Genomic DNA, 16342 nt, shown 5'->3' with positions numbered 1-16342 from the left:
ACTCCCTGCTTACCAGCGCCAGCTATCTAGCTGCCCTTCTCCTCCCAGCCAAGGATTTCTCCTGGTTGTGGCTTGTCCTGTCCCCCTTTTCTCTCCCTCCCAGCTTTTACATTTCTCGCGCTGCGTTTACCAACAGAGCAATGTGACTTTTCACACTTCTCTCGCTGACTTTTCTCAGTGCTCGCTGCCCTGCCGACTGGGCTGGGCAAAGCCTCTCCCCAGCCCCAGCTGACCAGATATCTCCCCCCACCTTCCCCTCCCCTTCTCACCAGCCAAGCAAAGGATTCCTCTCTCCCTCCCTTTCCCTTTCTTTTTCCACCCCTCCTACCTTCAGTGCAAACCCAAGACGCAGGATCCCGCCGAAGGAAAGCAGCTCCTTGAAATCATCACTGCTGCCCCTGCTGCTAACATGCAGAGGAGGAGGGAGAAAAAGACTCTACAGCCACTCTCCTGCAGCTGGGGGCTTCGCAGCGGGGTGATGGCTTCGGGCTCTCGGAGATTATCTCTCACCTTCGTCCGGGGCGTGGGATCTGTCTTCTTCATCCTTCAGATCATCTCTGTACGGGCTGATGGTGAGTCTCCACTCAGTTCGGGCTGGGTTGCTGTGTCTGGAAGGAGAACTGTATGTTGAACTATGTTATTGAGAAAAAAAAAACAACCATCACCAACATAAAACACCACCTTTCTTTTTTAATAAGAAACTTAAATACACGCCCCACTTTGGGTTAGGGAATATCTGATTCAGAGTTTTTTGAGACTCTACAAATATCCTGGGGTTGGTTAAGCAGAGAAAGGAAATAAGATCCCAGAAGGCTAAGATTATTTTATTACAACAAAATAAGAGGATAGTGAACTTTTCCAGAGGAAATAAGAATAATAAAGCCAGGACACGAATTAAGAACAATCAGCTATATTTTAGGAGAGCTTCGCTTATAATTAAAAATATAATTTCTCCAAATGACTTCCACATCTGCCTGCCTCAGATGCCACCAAACATCGATTTATGTGGGAAGGTATTTGAAGAAGGGAAGGCAAGAAGTTGAGGGCTTACACTTACAGCATTTTCTATTTGGTACAAAACACACTCAAGATAACTGTTCGCCCTTCTGCATGTGAGCTTCACCTGTTCTTCACTGCTGAGGGGTTTGATCAGAACACGAACTGGGTTGAATCACCATCTACTGCTTACTCTGAAATGTGACTTTTTTTACCCGCTGATGATAATCCTGAATGGCTGCATCCTTTGCAGTTTTCCTGCAGCCTATCACCCTTTTAATAATTGAGCCACCCTACTGATGACTAACTTGCCTTAGCAGAAATACAATTTATGTTTAAAACAATTGTGTCTTTTCCTGGGAGAGCAACGCTGAATGGCCATATTTTTTCACTTTCACAGCTGCAATAGATTTATGCCTGATCCCAGGGTTTATTTTTTTTCTGTACGCTAATCCTTTACCATCAATGTTTGCTGCATTATTCCAGAAAACAGTCCTTCAACATTATAGAGCAATAAAAACTCTTCTTTTTGTTCTCAGAGTATTTTTCCTCCTTAGCCTAAATTTATTTCTGCTGATCAAAATATAGGGGAAAAGAAAGGGGTCAAGTTAATCCTGTCTGCGCATGGCTACCATTTTGTGTAAAATGTCATTTATATAGCAGAACCTTGTCTTCTAATGTTGAAGAAAATTACTTTTATTTAAGAATAAAGCAAAAGAACTGTGTCAGACAACTCCATTGTGTTGCACTAGGTAAAACTGCAATTCTAAGTTTAGGAAATTCTTATTGCCTAGCAAAATCCCTCTGAAATGAGGAAAAAAATGCATCCCCATGAATGAGGGTTCTACACATAACTTAAAAAAGGTGACAAGAGAGGAATAAATAATTTGCTTTTGCTAAGAATGCTTTCTGGGAAGTCTTCCCTTTTCTTTTCAAGAACACCTCCAAAATTTTGTTGCATTGATAGCATCTTCTTGCTTCCTAGACAGAAACCATCTCAAAAAGAATGGGAAAAAAATTTGGAGATCATGTCAAGGCAGAGTTCATGACAGATTTTGTCATTCAACATTTTTTCAAATTTACTTTACAAGTGGTAAAGCAATTGTAAGAATTAAAGAGTAGAATATACGAAGTACATTGCAATTGTAGAGCATTACTACAACATTGTTGTTTCTGTTTTTATTTAAGAATCTTTGCTGAAAATGTTTGTCCTCTATTAGCATGCTTGCCAGTGTCTTCTACTAATATTAATATTCAATCTATCAATTATAACACTATCCTATAAGCCACCTGGCTTAATATGCAGAAGAAAACACTTTATTTGAACTTTAGAATTTACCACTACACATAGACTTACATATTTAATTAAGATCTGAGAGTACAAAACAGGACTAATACTTCCCTTTATAACAGATTCTTGCCTGATCCAAACAGGAAACCACCTTCTCAGTTTTGAAAGTTTTAGGTGAAAGTATAATTGTGCTACTCTAATATATGTAAACATGGCTTAAGTGACAAAGGATGGTTCTGGGTGACACGTATATGTGTTTGCTACTTTTAACAAAAAATAATTTAATGTTTTTGCAAAGCACAGGAGAGATTTTGACTTCACCTTGTAAAAATCCTGTGAAACCCAGACTGTCCCCTATTACAGACAATTCCCTGAAACCGGTTGGAATATATTTCCCAAAGGAAGACCTTTACTTTGTTATCTTACACACAAATAATGTCAAAGAGTAGGTAACAAAACTGGAAACCATAGGGCTCCAGTGAAGGTATAAAGCCTTGAAACTTTATTGATCTCTTTTGACTAATACTTACCACAATGCATATTGTTATAGAGCTGATAGATTCCAGAAAGACAAGCGTAAATGCCAAACTAAAAGACAGCTTTCTTTCGACTTGAAGGGTTTTGGTTTTTTTTCTTACAATGGAAATGTGCTTGTTCATAGTGTTATATATGGAGTGGTAATTCGTGTCGAGAAAATGGTTGATATTAATGAAGAAGGGGGAGATTTGAGAGTGTGGCCATGGGGGTTGGAAAGCCCCGTGGTTGAGATAACATTAGACTCTTAACGATGAGGCCATCAGGAATATAAAAGAGTTTAGAGGGAACAAAGAAGGGTGATTCAGGAGACTCCATGCAGTCTCGGGTCTCTTGTTCTCCTGCTGTTAAGGCATCGAAGTTTCTGTGTGTTTGCTGTTGTTGTTATATTCAAAGTTGTTTGACCAATGAAAAGTTGTTTTGAAAAGAACTGCTGTGGAGAGAAGGGTATAAGAGGGGAGCCTGCCCTCAAGATTAAAAAAAAAAAGGCAACGCGATGTGATGAAGTTATGTCATCAATAAGCAGAAAGAAGGAATGAAAAGCAACAGGCTGGCAGAACAGAGACCAGGACGGGAACAGGCACTTTGATTGCCTCATGAAGATAGGTTCGGCCAGACTCAGCAAACTGCTCAGAGCAGCTCGTACGGAAAGTCACCGGAAATGGGCGCACCGGAGCTGGAGAGAAGCTCAAGCTGAGAGAAGTGGACCTGTGCACACAACTGCCTCTCGCTGGTAAGCAGTTGCGCATTATGGGGAATCATACGCCCTTAGGAACAAAGACTGTCCTGGTAACCTTACAGCTTATTCTTCTTATTAACAATCAGACAGTTTATGATCCTGAAATACGGGACCAAACTGAGGTCGAGGTGTGGGACTCTGCAACTAGAAACGACAAGGTTGTGGCAGGATTGCTCAGCATCTGGCGAGCAATCTCTGAGGCCTTAAAGAGCCATGTGGGACCACAATTACAAACGTGTGGCTTGCCAGATAGTGAGGGAGCTGTGGGCTCCTTTACTGATCCGACTGCTATGCTAGGGGCCCCTCTGCTGCTACAGCCATCGAAGGTCTTTGCTGTTACGCCCCCTTGCTGACCTGGACATGCCTTTTGACCCAGGCCTCATTGGCCTTGAAAAGGAGATGGATATGCTTTTCTTCGATCCGGGAAGAACGGGATACATAAGGCCTGAAGACTGAGTTGCTTGACAACTTAAAGCGAGACATATTGTTCAAAAGGAATGGAAAATGGAGACTTGTTAGTAATCAAGAAAAGGAATGGAAAATGGAGACTGTTAAGTTATGGAACTTAGAGGATTGTTTGTTACCTTTCCTGATTGTACATATGTATAGGCGTACTCGAGTTTAGTATGTAAAGCAATGTTCTGTATATTTAGAATGTTTGATGTTCATGTGTGCGTGTTGGTGGAGTGTAGACTCCCCACACACCCCGTGCTGTTTACTTGCCTTTTATACCTTTTAGAAATATTTGTTTTATAAATATTACAAAATTAAGATTGAGTTGAGACTTCATTTATAACAATAGCTCTGGAGGTCAGGGTCAGGCAGATAAGGGACTGCTCAAGGGCCTGTTCCTGCTCTGACTTACTTTGTTGTAAATATGGAGAACAACAGTGCCACTGCTGCTAGTGCAGTTACTGCATAACAAAATAGGTTATGGATGGGAGACATTAAAGACAGATCAAAATTCTGGAATTTTTCAGCCATACCAGCCACTGGTAGAATGGGAATTTTTTGTGAATGGGAATCATACAACCAAATAGCTGTATAATTGCTTTGTAATTTTCTGTCAATCAGAGTCAACTTTAAACTTCACCTTTGTGAAAACAAAGGTTTTAATTAGATTTTTGTGGTTGTGACTGTTCTTAATTATACCCATACAAATGCAGACAAATACAAATGCAGTACAGATACACATCTCATTTGAAAAAAATGTACCAATTGCAAAACTTTACAAATTATTCCACAGTGCTGTTCAGTTGGCTAAATTTTGAGTTACATGTGTGAGAAACACTCCGTAGCCAATAACTTAGGCTCAGGCGAGGATCTCAGTGAAGTAGTAATTTATTCGCGATTGCAATGGCAGGCGCCCCACAAGCAGGAGAGAGCGCATCTACTAGTTCCAAAACACAGTTTATATACCTTTTGATGGCAGGACCCTCCCCTGTTTCCCCACTGAGTGGGTAATCCAGATTCACAATCTATCTGATGCTTCACAAACAATGCATGGCCTTCAGTCGCCGGCCTGTTAAATTTCAAATTTCTTTTGCCATTTTTACTGCTTGAAGTGGTAATGTTTCTTCACTTATCTGACTTGACTTGACACCATGATTTTCACCTAATTGTCCTAAGGAGTCTGATTGTCTGCATTTTACAAGGTCGCCTGCTAAACTTTCTTATCACTGTAAGCATATCTCAGTACCACATTCCCTCCTTCTAAACAATGTAACTCTGCAAAAACAACATTTCTATTCCCACACATGCAAGACCTACTGATCAAACTGATTATTTGCTAGTGACCACACATAGTGACTGAAGAGGTTGCAGGTGAAGGATTATGAACCCAGAAAACTAGAGAATCTGACCATTCTTCTGACCTAGAAGCAGACATGTCTGATGCCAGAGATAGGATTTTACTGATATGCTAATATTTCTCAATGCATTAGAGCAGCTAAGTGTCACTTCAGTGCTCACACAGCTGCCTTTATGATGCATGCCATATACAAGCTAGATTCCATACTCCAGATGTAGGACTTCTTCTGTATGGGATTTTTGTTAAGCAGCAGTCAGTGGGTGAAAGTAGCTATCAAGTATATTTCGGTAGGTAAGAAAAAATGAAATTAATTAAGTACCCATCCTGGTAAAAAAAAAAAAAAGAATTATCTGAAAAGCAGTAATAAGCAGCTGGTTTTGATCTGCAGTAAAACAACTGGAAAAGTTTATGGAGGAAAAAAAAACTATTTACAAAAAGGTTGTAAAGCAAATCAAAGGGAAAGAAAAAAATATTTTTTTTCTCTTCTGCTATATTTTCAGTTGCATTTGAGTAATGTGTGTAAGCATTTCAGGATGCCACTTGCAAAACAACGAATATATTTGTATGTTGCAAAAATAAATGCATAAACAATTTCATATATTTGATCATAAGGGCTTTACTAAAATTTAAGTTCATACTGAATTTAGGTGAGGAGAAACTCAAAGGTGACCTCCTAATTTTGCTATTTCCTGAAGATGTAATATTTCAAGCAGATTGGATTAAATAAAACATCGTTAATTTTACTTTCTCACAGAAATAAACTCTATATGCATAAACCCTAAGAAGAGCTGGGAATTACCGAATCTCTGTAATTGTGCAGTTTTACTGAATTCTCCACCCTTACTATTACAATTAAGGCCATTGTTACAGGCAGCCATAGAAATGGAAATAAAATTGCTTTTGAAGCACAGAGTTGACCTTCCCTTCCTCCACTCTCTACCTCAATTTGAAGACTTTAACATTTAAGTAAAAATAAACCAGACTCCAAATATACACATCTTTCACCACCTTTATTTTGTTGAAACTGATGAGGGATTATCATTTGAGCTAGCAACGCAGCATCATAATTAGCACAATAAACATGCCTTTTAAAGTACCTCATTTTATATTATTTGTGAGATACATTTTTATTTTAAGGTATGTTTGGCTATGCAATTTTATGATTCTTCTTCAAGCATGATGCAAGTTCTCTGGAAAATATAGAAGATAATGAAATCACTTCAGTGGGCTTTGAGTGGTGCCTATATAACTCAGAAGAACTTCTTGTTGTATCTGTTACTGTATTAGAATAAATTAGCCAACTGTCTTCTTCATAACTAAGAGAATTTTGCTAATTCCGCTGGGATTCCTAAAAGTAAGAAAGAACAGGGTTTGGACTTTTCTTATTTTTGAAGTGTTCCTTTTTATGCTTTCTTGTATCTGGTTGTAGATGGCTCTTCTGTCTTGAAAGCATAATAAGGTCCAGTTGTAAGAAGCTGAGTTTAGCAAAATTTGAAACTGGAAATAAGGTGGAGTGAGAGTAATGAACCATTGGAACAGTTTACTATAAAGTGTGCTGTAAATTCTCCATTACTTGGAGTCACTGAATCATGACTGGATGCCTTTTGAAAAGACATGCTCTAGTTCAACCACAAATTTTTGGACTTGATTTTGGAACTGCTGGAGAAAATCTACAGTCCAGCTATGCAGGAATTCAAACAAGGTGATAAAAATGAATCTTAGAGGCTGTGAGATCTATGGATATGTTTTCCACCAGACTATACCGAGGTACTCTTAAGTAAGATCTATATTCAGCTATTACTTGTTGACAAAATTTTAGTGCCAATCAATAATAAAAGTAATTATTTTCTCTCTTTACCAAAATAGAATTCAAATTCTGTAATGATAGTGATGACAGTAGAGGCTACCCCTGTAATATAGTCTAGTTATTAGAGAAATACTGTCTCTGGTTTAAAGTGATTTTTTTTCTCAAGAACTCTGAGTTCAGCTGTTAATAAAAAGTAGGAATAATTATGTCTTAGCTTACTGAAGCTGCCATTATGTTCTTTAATGGCTTAGCACTGAAGTAGTAACTTTTTCACTTGTTTCAAAGGGAAACCTGAAGAAATTTACTATAACTAGGACATTTGCCATTCTGAATCTGAAAAACTCTAGATGTGCAATAAGTTGTCTGAAAAAGGCCACTTGCCATGGATTTCTAGCTTGATCTTAAAACAGAAGAGACTGGCTTTGGTTGAAAAGGCATGAGAAATGTATACAGGGTTTTGGGAAAAAAAGTCACACTACCTGTCTTATCATCACATTATGGGAAAAAATGCTACAGGACAGAAATAAAGGAAGAGCACTGAGATGGAGATCAAACATGGTGGCTGTTTTACAAAGGCATAATGTGTTCTTCAAACAAATGCACAAAAAGATGTGATCATTAAATGCTGTGCCTTATGGCAATATAACACAGTCTCATATTTCAAACTGCATATTTAAACCAGAAGGACAGTACATCTCTTGATATCATTCCAGAGTATCACCTCTTTAACACATTATGATATTGTAGAGTAGTTGAAAACAATTTGAATTTTTTACAGCCTCATTACCAAAACTGACTGATACCAAGTATATGAGACAAACTTTTCTCCCGTCCCCTCTCGTCCCCTCCCCTCCCCTCCCTTGTTTTACTCAGGTGGGCAGCTGAGATCCATCACAACCGCTCTCTCACTCTCCCTCCTTAAAGGAAAAGAGGGAGAAAATACGATGCAAAGGGCTCACGGGTTGAGATAAGGCTGGGGAGAACACTCAACAATTATTGTGATGGGCAGAACAGACTCAGAGTAGGGAGATAGTAAGATTTATTGTCTATCACAAGCTAGAGAAGTGAGAAACAAAGCAAAGAAACCAAAACCACCTCCCCCCACCTACCCTCTTCCACCTCCTCTCCCCAAGCAATGCAGGGGAATTGGGGATGGCGGCTGTGGTCAGTCCGTGATGCTTTGTCTGCTGTTCCTTCACAGTCACTCTCTGCCCCTGATCCATGTGGGGTCCCTCCCACGAGATGCTGTCCTTCCCAAACTGAGTTAGTGGGGGCTGCCCACAGGCAGCAGTTCTTCAAGAACTGCTCCCACATGGCTCCGTACCACGGGGTCCATCCATCAGGAGGAAACTGCTCCAGCATGGGTTACCCATGGGCGGGTGGCAGCTCCCCCCAGACCCCCTGCTCCTGTGTGGGCTCTTTTCCACAGGCTGCAGCTCCAGCCCGGGGCCTGCTCCTGTGGGGGCTCTCCATGGGCTGCAGCCTCCTCCAGGCCACATCCACCTGCTCTACATGGGGCTCCTCCACGGGCTGCAGCATGGAGATCTGCTCCATATGGGACCCATGGGCTGGAAGGGGACAGCCTGCTCCACCAGGGGCCTCTCCACAAGCCACAGGAGAACTTCTGCTGAGTGCTGGAGCACCCTCCTGCCCTTCTGCACTGACCTTGTGGGCTGCAGGGCTGCTTCTCACTCCTCTCTCCCAGCTGCTGTTTTTTTTTTGCTAGTACCATAAGTACTAGCAAAAATATGACTGTAGTTAGGGAAAATTGTCTTAGCCTTGGTCTTTGTTAGCAAACACCTGTAAATAAGTAATTGGCACTTAGGTAAAAGACTAAGTGCTGAACTTATTTTTTCTACATATATCTTGAGGGAACTCAATCCTTAATTATTATTTTTTGTTTTTATTTTTTAGCTTAGTCTTCTAACTAAAATACTAATTGCTGGAAAACAGGGCTCACTGCCATATCACACTAATATTTATGAGTTAAGTCAGATGATACATAGAATTATCCTGTATCCTGTATCCTTTGATGATGCATATTGATCTTGACAGCCAAATTATGAAATGTTGAATGTGGGCAAGTTTTTAATTGGATCAAAGCCCAAATAAAGCATTATACTTAAACCCTCCATACCTTTGTGAATAAAAGTTGTTCCACAACTTATGAAAGATTGTTTAAAGTCATTCTGCTCATGTTATCTGTCTCCATACCCCATGCATTCTTCACTATGGCTTATTCATGCCTTTGGGAACAACAGCCTCCATTATGGTTGTGCATGTTGTTTGGGACATTTGCAGAGAATACTGAGGTTTTGGTACTTAGGATTGAAGAGGTTTGCTTTTTTTCACTCCTGTGTGTTAAATTCCCCATTCCAATTATAGTTCTTGGTATTGATTATAGTTGAGAAGCAAGAGACGATTTTGTCTAGTGGTTACTCTGGGTACTGTGAATTCATGTTCCCTCTCATCACTGCTTGTCACGCTTACTGAAATCGCAGTCTGCCTATCTCAGGATGGCTTCTTACTAGGCATGTCTAGAATTCCCACCAAAAGCGGAAAGTGTTTCCAGACATTTATTGAATGAACAGTGCTTAAAAAGCTGTTTTCCTGAGCCTTCAAACAACCTAAATCTGTACCTTTGAAATTTAGGAGTCATTCTGAGGGATGTTATCTTCAGAAAGAACATACTTAAAGCAGTTTTAACGGCAGCACTGTGAACTATCTCATTGTTAATTTCTTTTTTTTTGGAGACATAGAGCTAATGTGTTTATTCTGTAACTCAGTAACTTCTCAAGCTTTATTGACAAAACCCCAACTGCCCTGTTCCCAGTTAGCAAAGCCAAAGCCTCTAACTTTTCAGCCTTACAGCTTTCACAGCGTTAAATAAACTGAACTGAAAATAAAAATAACATTATAAAAATATGATAAAAATATTAATTGATAAAAATATTAATTCCAAGAAATAGGTTGCTCATTGATTTGAACTTCGTGAAAACATGAAGACTTTATTTGCAGATAAGCTGCAATATTTTTATTGAATATGTCTTAAATATAATACCATGATGAGTGACTTACCCTTTCTTGGTGCTGCAGGGAAAGTGTTTGCACTTGAGTCGAAGAACAGCTCTCAGGGTCTGGATTTAGCTGAAGCTGACAAAGCTTGTGTTGACCTGAATGCTCACTTAGCAACTGCAGAAGAACTGAAAAGAGCTGTGGTGGACTGTTCCTTCACTGGCTGCACCACGGGATGGCTAGCTGATGGCTCCGCTGGGTAAGAACAACAGCATAATCCTTCCAGAAAAGTATGAATATGTGGTGGTTTTACTTGGGTGGGTGGCTGAGCTCCACCACGACCGCTCTCTCACTCCCACTCCTCAAAAAGGAATGGGGAGAAAATACGATGAAAAGGGCTCAAGGGTTGAGATAAGGATGAAGAGATCGCCCAATAATTATTGCAACAGGCAAAACAGACTCAGCATAGGAGATAGTAAGATTATTGCCTGTTATTAACAAAGAAGCGAGAAACAAAGAAAGAAACCAGAAGCACCTCACCCCCCATCCACCCTCTTCTACCTCCTCCCCCAAGTGGCGCAGGGGAATGGGGGAATGCGGGTCTATGGTCAGTCTGCAGTACTTCTTCTCTGCCGCTCCTTCTTGGTCACTCTCATCCCCTGTGCTGTGGGGGTCCCTCCCATGGGATGCAGTCCTTGCTGATCTGATCCAGTGTGGTCTTCTCACAGGCAGCAGCTCTTCAAAGAACTGCTCCAGATATGGGATACCACGGGGTCCATCTCTCAGGAGGTAAACTGCTCCAACCTGGGTCCCCAAGGGCAGCAGCTCCTGCCAGGTCACCTGCTCCTGAGTGGTCTCCTCTCCATGGGCTACAGGTCCAGCCCAGAATCTGCTCCAGCAGGGGTCTTCCACAGGCCGCAGCCTCCATCGGTGCAGGTCCACCTGCTCCACCGTGGTTTCTTCCACGGGCTGCAGCGTGGAACCCTGCTCCACTGTGGTACTCCATGGACTGCAGGGGCACATCCTGCTTTACCATGGTCCTCACCAACAGGCCGCAGAGGACTTCTGCTCTCGGCAACTGGAGCACCTCTCCCCCTACCTTCTTCACTGACCTTGGTGCCTGCAAGGTTGTTCCTCACTCCTGTCACTCTCCCAGCTCCTATATGGCGCAGTGTTTTTTTTCCCTGTCTAAATATGCTCTCACAGAGGCGCAAAACAATATCGCTTATTGGCTTGGCTCTGGTCAGCAGTGGGGCCCTTACCTAATATGGGGCAGCTTCTAGATTCTTCTCACAGAAGCCACCCCTATAGCCCCCTGGTACCAAAACCTTGCCACATAAACCCACTACAGAATGACTGCAGTCAAGCAAGTTTTCCCCTTCGATTATGATGATTGTTGAAAAACACTGGCCACAATTCAAGCATTGTGACATATATCTAAAGGTATCGTTCTCTCATTATTTCTATTCCTTTTTCCTACTGAGTTGTTGCCATTTGTTTTGCCTGGCTCATAGTGGGGTGCTAAGCCCCAAAGGAGCTTGCAGCCTGTGGACACATTATTGGAGTTAGTATCAATGCTTCCACTGACTCTGTCAGTACAGACTCAATTTGCTGAGCTTCTCATGAAAACCAAGTATCTGTCTCAGGTATTTATGTGTGTCTCAATAGATGATAGGCATCCTCAAATATGTCTGACTTGTAGTGTACGTAGATATGATAATGCAAATGTGCTAGGGAGTGGGTTAAGAAAGCTTACTAGGGAGCTGATACTGTTACTGGGCATGCTGAACTCTATTTTTTGAGGTAGCTCAGGGGACTCCACATAACACTAGGCTCAGATTTTTCTCACATTATAAGTAGTGTTACAAGAAGTAAGGACGAGAAGGAAGCAGGGTGAATCCAGCACAGCTTTTTTACTCTTCTGTCATGAATATTGCAGAAATACAATTGATTTTCAATGAAGTTTACAAATTTGAGGATACACATTGTCCACATTTATTTTTAGTGATAAAATGCAGCTTGCAAAGACAGAAAATTGCTACTACTAATGAAAGGTAATATTTAAACAACCTCAAGCAAAAGCAACTAGTTCTCGTGATCCTTTATTTCCAGGTGATTTTTTTTTGGGGGGGGGGGGGAAATTTCTTTGTATGTACTTCTGGTCATTCAAAAAAATCCAGAAATCCCTCAGGATAAAAGTGATCTAAACCCTAAAAATTTTCTTCTTAATCCAGTTGCTGAAATGCCTTGCTGGCTGAAGAACCAGGGAAACTGTATCCATCTCTAAGTACATGGCAAAGTTATTGTAGAGGTAGTTTCATGCAGTCTCTCTGTTATGGAAGTAAGGAGATGATGAGTAGGAGAAGGAACTGCCCCTTTTTAATCTAGTGAGTACCACCAGTTAATCCTGAGAGATCTTCAGATTTTTAATGTAGGCACTGGATCTACAATTATGAGTAGACCAGTTGTGGATCTATGGCTGAATATCTTCAAAATGAAAATTGGATACAGTGATAGCATTGTGCACATCACATCATAGTGATGTGAGAATGCATGTCAGCATGCTTATGGCAAAGAAGGAGGGTTTTGATTCCTTCCATCTTTCCATACCCTGTTTCTCCAATAAAACTGTCCTTAATATGGAAGTCTGTAAATTGGTTATCAGAAAGGACATTATGGGGGTACATGAGCTTGCTTTTCTGAGCAGTCATCACATCTGAAGATCACTAGAGGGCTTCACCATGCAGTAGTTCTTCAGAGATCCTGTAAAATGGAATTTGATACTCTCTTCCCTGGGACAATTTTACCTATGGCTGGGCAAGCACCAGAATGTGTGTTATTTGGTTCACTGAACTGAACATTTACGACTCTTAGGAAGAGTATGCCTGGAAAGACTATACTGGTTTCACTATTAGTTAATGCAGCCCTGGAGGAGCAAATGGGCAGTTGAGTGCAAAGTATACAAATGAGAGAAAGCTATTCAAGTTGGACAAACCCAAGCGGAATATGAAGATATTTCAGAGGGAACTTAGGTTAACGGGCAAAATGGAGACAAATGGTGTTCAATGGTAATATACTCAGGAGCAAATATGCAGTCTACTTCAAAATAGTTTACATGTATGAAGTTATCTCTCTCAGCTTAGGAAAGATATGAGGACATCACTGTGGATGGTATAAAGAAAACATCTGACAAACTGCAGCTGTATTAAAAAAAAAAAAAAAAAAAGAGGGAGAGAAATTGCTAGAGTGCTTATGGGATGGGATGTAGATTGTTAAGAACACACACACATATATAGGTCAGTGTAACAACCAGAAAGGTACTAAAACAGGCTCAAAAAGGGGCTCAAGAATAATTAAAGGTTTGGAAAAGCTATTGAGAAGGGACTCAACATATTTTTACCAAATCAGTTATTTATTTATTTATTTAAATGTTTCTACAGGTACTGGTTCAATACTTAGGAATTTATTTAATAAATTGAAAATACCAGCAGGGATAAAGGATAGACTAAGAATATGAACACCTCAATCCACACTACTCAACTGATTTAACAAGGAGAGGGTAAAATAGGCTTCAGAGCATGCCCAGATAATCAGACAAGAAGTAAAGTTATTTCCAAAATAGAAGATTCTTAACTGGGAACATCTTGTGTTATTTATTTTGATGCAGCTCCACATCTTCAACTGTGATGACACAACCCAAGGAGACAAGTGACCTCCCACACTTAGCAGGTCCCAGACCATTTTGGTCTTTATAAGCTGGAAGTAATACCTTGGATTCCATCCAGAAGCTGACTGGAATCACTTGCAGATCACAGAGCTTTAGTCTAATATTCTCCCATATCCTTTTGGACTGTGTACATCAGAAAGGAGATGAATAAGAGGGAACATGATAAAAGAAGGTGTTTTTTTTTTTTTTTTTTTTTCTCCCTGGAAAATATTACAATCTTTCCTCTGAGGAAAACTGGATTAGATACTGACAGTAGAAGCAAGCACAAACAAATGATATGAGTGAATTCATTCTGGTGTTGCAGATGTCCTGACACACTTCAGTCCTCCTTTCATCACATAGACTTATAACCAAATATAAAAACTAGTAAGGAAGTAAGGACTTTCTGACTTCTTGACCAGTTTTTCAGGTTTTGCACAAACTAGTAACAGAGAGGATTTTTGCATTTCTGATGGCTATTTTTGGTGTTAATGAATATCCAACTCCTAGTATGTATACCCATTGATGTTGGCTGTTGTGTCCTTATTATCGTTTTACATCCCAGAGGGCTATAAAATGAGGGCCTATAAACCCATGGAAGTTTCTCTTGTGGCTGAGTGCATTTCTGAGTCAATGTCAATGTGGTTGGTTTCTGAGCTTTACTTCTTATGCAGGCAAAGAAGAGAATTTGTTGAAAAAAAAACAAACCAACTCTTTCACTTGGGGTACCTGTCAATTTTCTGACATAGTTTTCTATACATAGTTATATGTTGTTGTTTTTTTCCAAATACTTCCACTCTTCTGAGACCCTGCTTGGAGTACTGCGTTCAGCTCTGGGACCCACAGCATAAGAAAGACATGGACCTGGGTCAGGAGGAGGGCCGTGAGGATGATCAGAGGGCTGGAGCACTTCTCTTATGAAGACAGACTGAGGGAGTTGGGGTTGTTCAGCCTGGAGAAGAGATGGCTCTGGGAAGACCTTACAGCAGCCTTCCAAAACCTAAAGGGGGCCTACAGGAAAGCTGGGGATGAACTCTTTGTCAAGGAGTGTAGTAATAGGACAAGGGGTAATGGTTTTAAACGAAAAGAGAGGAGATTGAGATTAGGTATTAAGAAGAAACTCTTTACTCAGAGGGTGGTGAGGCACTAGAACAGGTTTCCCAAAGAAACTGTGGATGCCCCATCCCTGGAGGTGTTCAAGGCCAGGCTGGATGGGGCTTTGGGCAACCTGGTCTGGTGGGAGGTGTCCCTGCCCATGGCAGGCGGTTTGGAACTGGGTGATCTTTACCATTCTGATTCTGTGAAGAACCATTTTCTGAAGAACCATTCTGATTCTATGATAATATGGATCCATATATAAGTATGCAAAGATTTGAAGCTATAATGGGACATCCTCTTTTGGTTCCGATGAGACTGTAGCATTCCAGATCACTCCAACATACTTCTGACCTATTATAATGATTGTTGCCTCATCAGCTGGGCAGGTAGAGGTACTTGTCCCTTGTCCATTTTTTTTCCTTTCTTTTAGTAAAAAGTGAACAACTACTAGTTAGGGTGTTAAAAGACATCATTCTGCAGAGTGATGCCAGTGGGAGATACCAATCTGATGGTGGCACTGCTCATGTAAGCATTGTCTAATCCACTTTGTTCACTGCAAACCAGCTTAGCCTAAGCAGCAGGTCTTGACAAATAAAATTTGCTTCAGCTGATGTGGGATGGAAGTTGCTTAAGTGAATAGTTCCCTGTCAGCAAATCCAAAGAAACAATAAACCCACTGGTGTTGTTTTTTAAGCAGCTTGGGACAGTACCTCTTTCACAGGCATACGGGGACGTTTTAGTCTTTAACTTTTCATAGTTCAGACCTACCATTTCAGAGTTCAGTGCTGGTCACACAGGCAAGTCACTGGCAGGTCTGAAGGCTTGGAGTGTTTAGAGAAGAGCCAGATATGAATAGATAGGGACAGGAGGGAGAGCGGTAAGTTCTTTCAGCAGCTCAGAAGTAAACCATTTACCAATCAGTCCTGAAACGTATAACTTGTAAAGTATTACACATTGTTATAGTGCAGGAAATGAAATGCTGTAAGGCAAGTCTCATTTGTCAGATTAGAATGAGCCCTAATAGCTATTTATACTAAAATGACACTCTTATGACCTATTTGCATATCAGACAAATGAGTCAGTAAAACAAGCAATTGGGCTGCCAGAATATAAATGAAAAAAGGTGGTAGAGTTCTCTGAAGACCTTTCACTGCTGTCTTCTTAATTCAAATGTCATACTAGAAAACCCTGTGTTGAGTCTTCCAGCACTGGGCAGTGTGTTCTGTAGGGTCATATGTTCATTCTTGTTTTTATTTGTTTGGTTGGTTTTTGTTTTGTTTTGAAATTTGGAAAATGAACATGACACAGTTTTTCTTATGATCAGTCCTACTAGATGTGCACAAAAT

The 16342-nt window shown here is 40.6% G+C and overlaps 1 protein-coding gene across 1 annotated transcript in view; it reads left to right on the top strand.

The window, feature by feature from the left end:
• The first annotated feature begins 478 nt into the window (after positions 1–478).
• Positions 479–16342, top strand: part of SUSD5 (sushi domain containing 5) — a 41969-nt gene continuing 26105 nt past the window's right edge. Inside the window, exons 1-2 of the mRNA XM_032182223.1 lie at positions 479–572; positions 10274–10451. Of these exons, the coding sequence (XP_032038114.1) occupies positions 479–572; positions 10274–10451 (272 nt within the window). The remainder of the gene's footprint in view (positions 573–10273; positions 10452–16342) is intronic.

This window comes from Aythya fuligula, chromosome 2 (assembly GCF_009819795.1).
Source record: "Aythya fuligula isolate bAytFul2 chromosome 2, bAytFul2.pri, whole genome shotgun sequence".
Lineage (NCBI taxonomy): Eukaryota > Metazoa > Chordata > Aves > Anseriformes > Anatidae > Aythya > Aythya fuligula.
The sequence above is the reverse complement of the archived record's forward strand: the minus strand, read 5'-3'. Positions and strand labels throughout refer to the sequence as shown.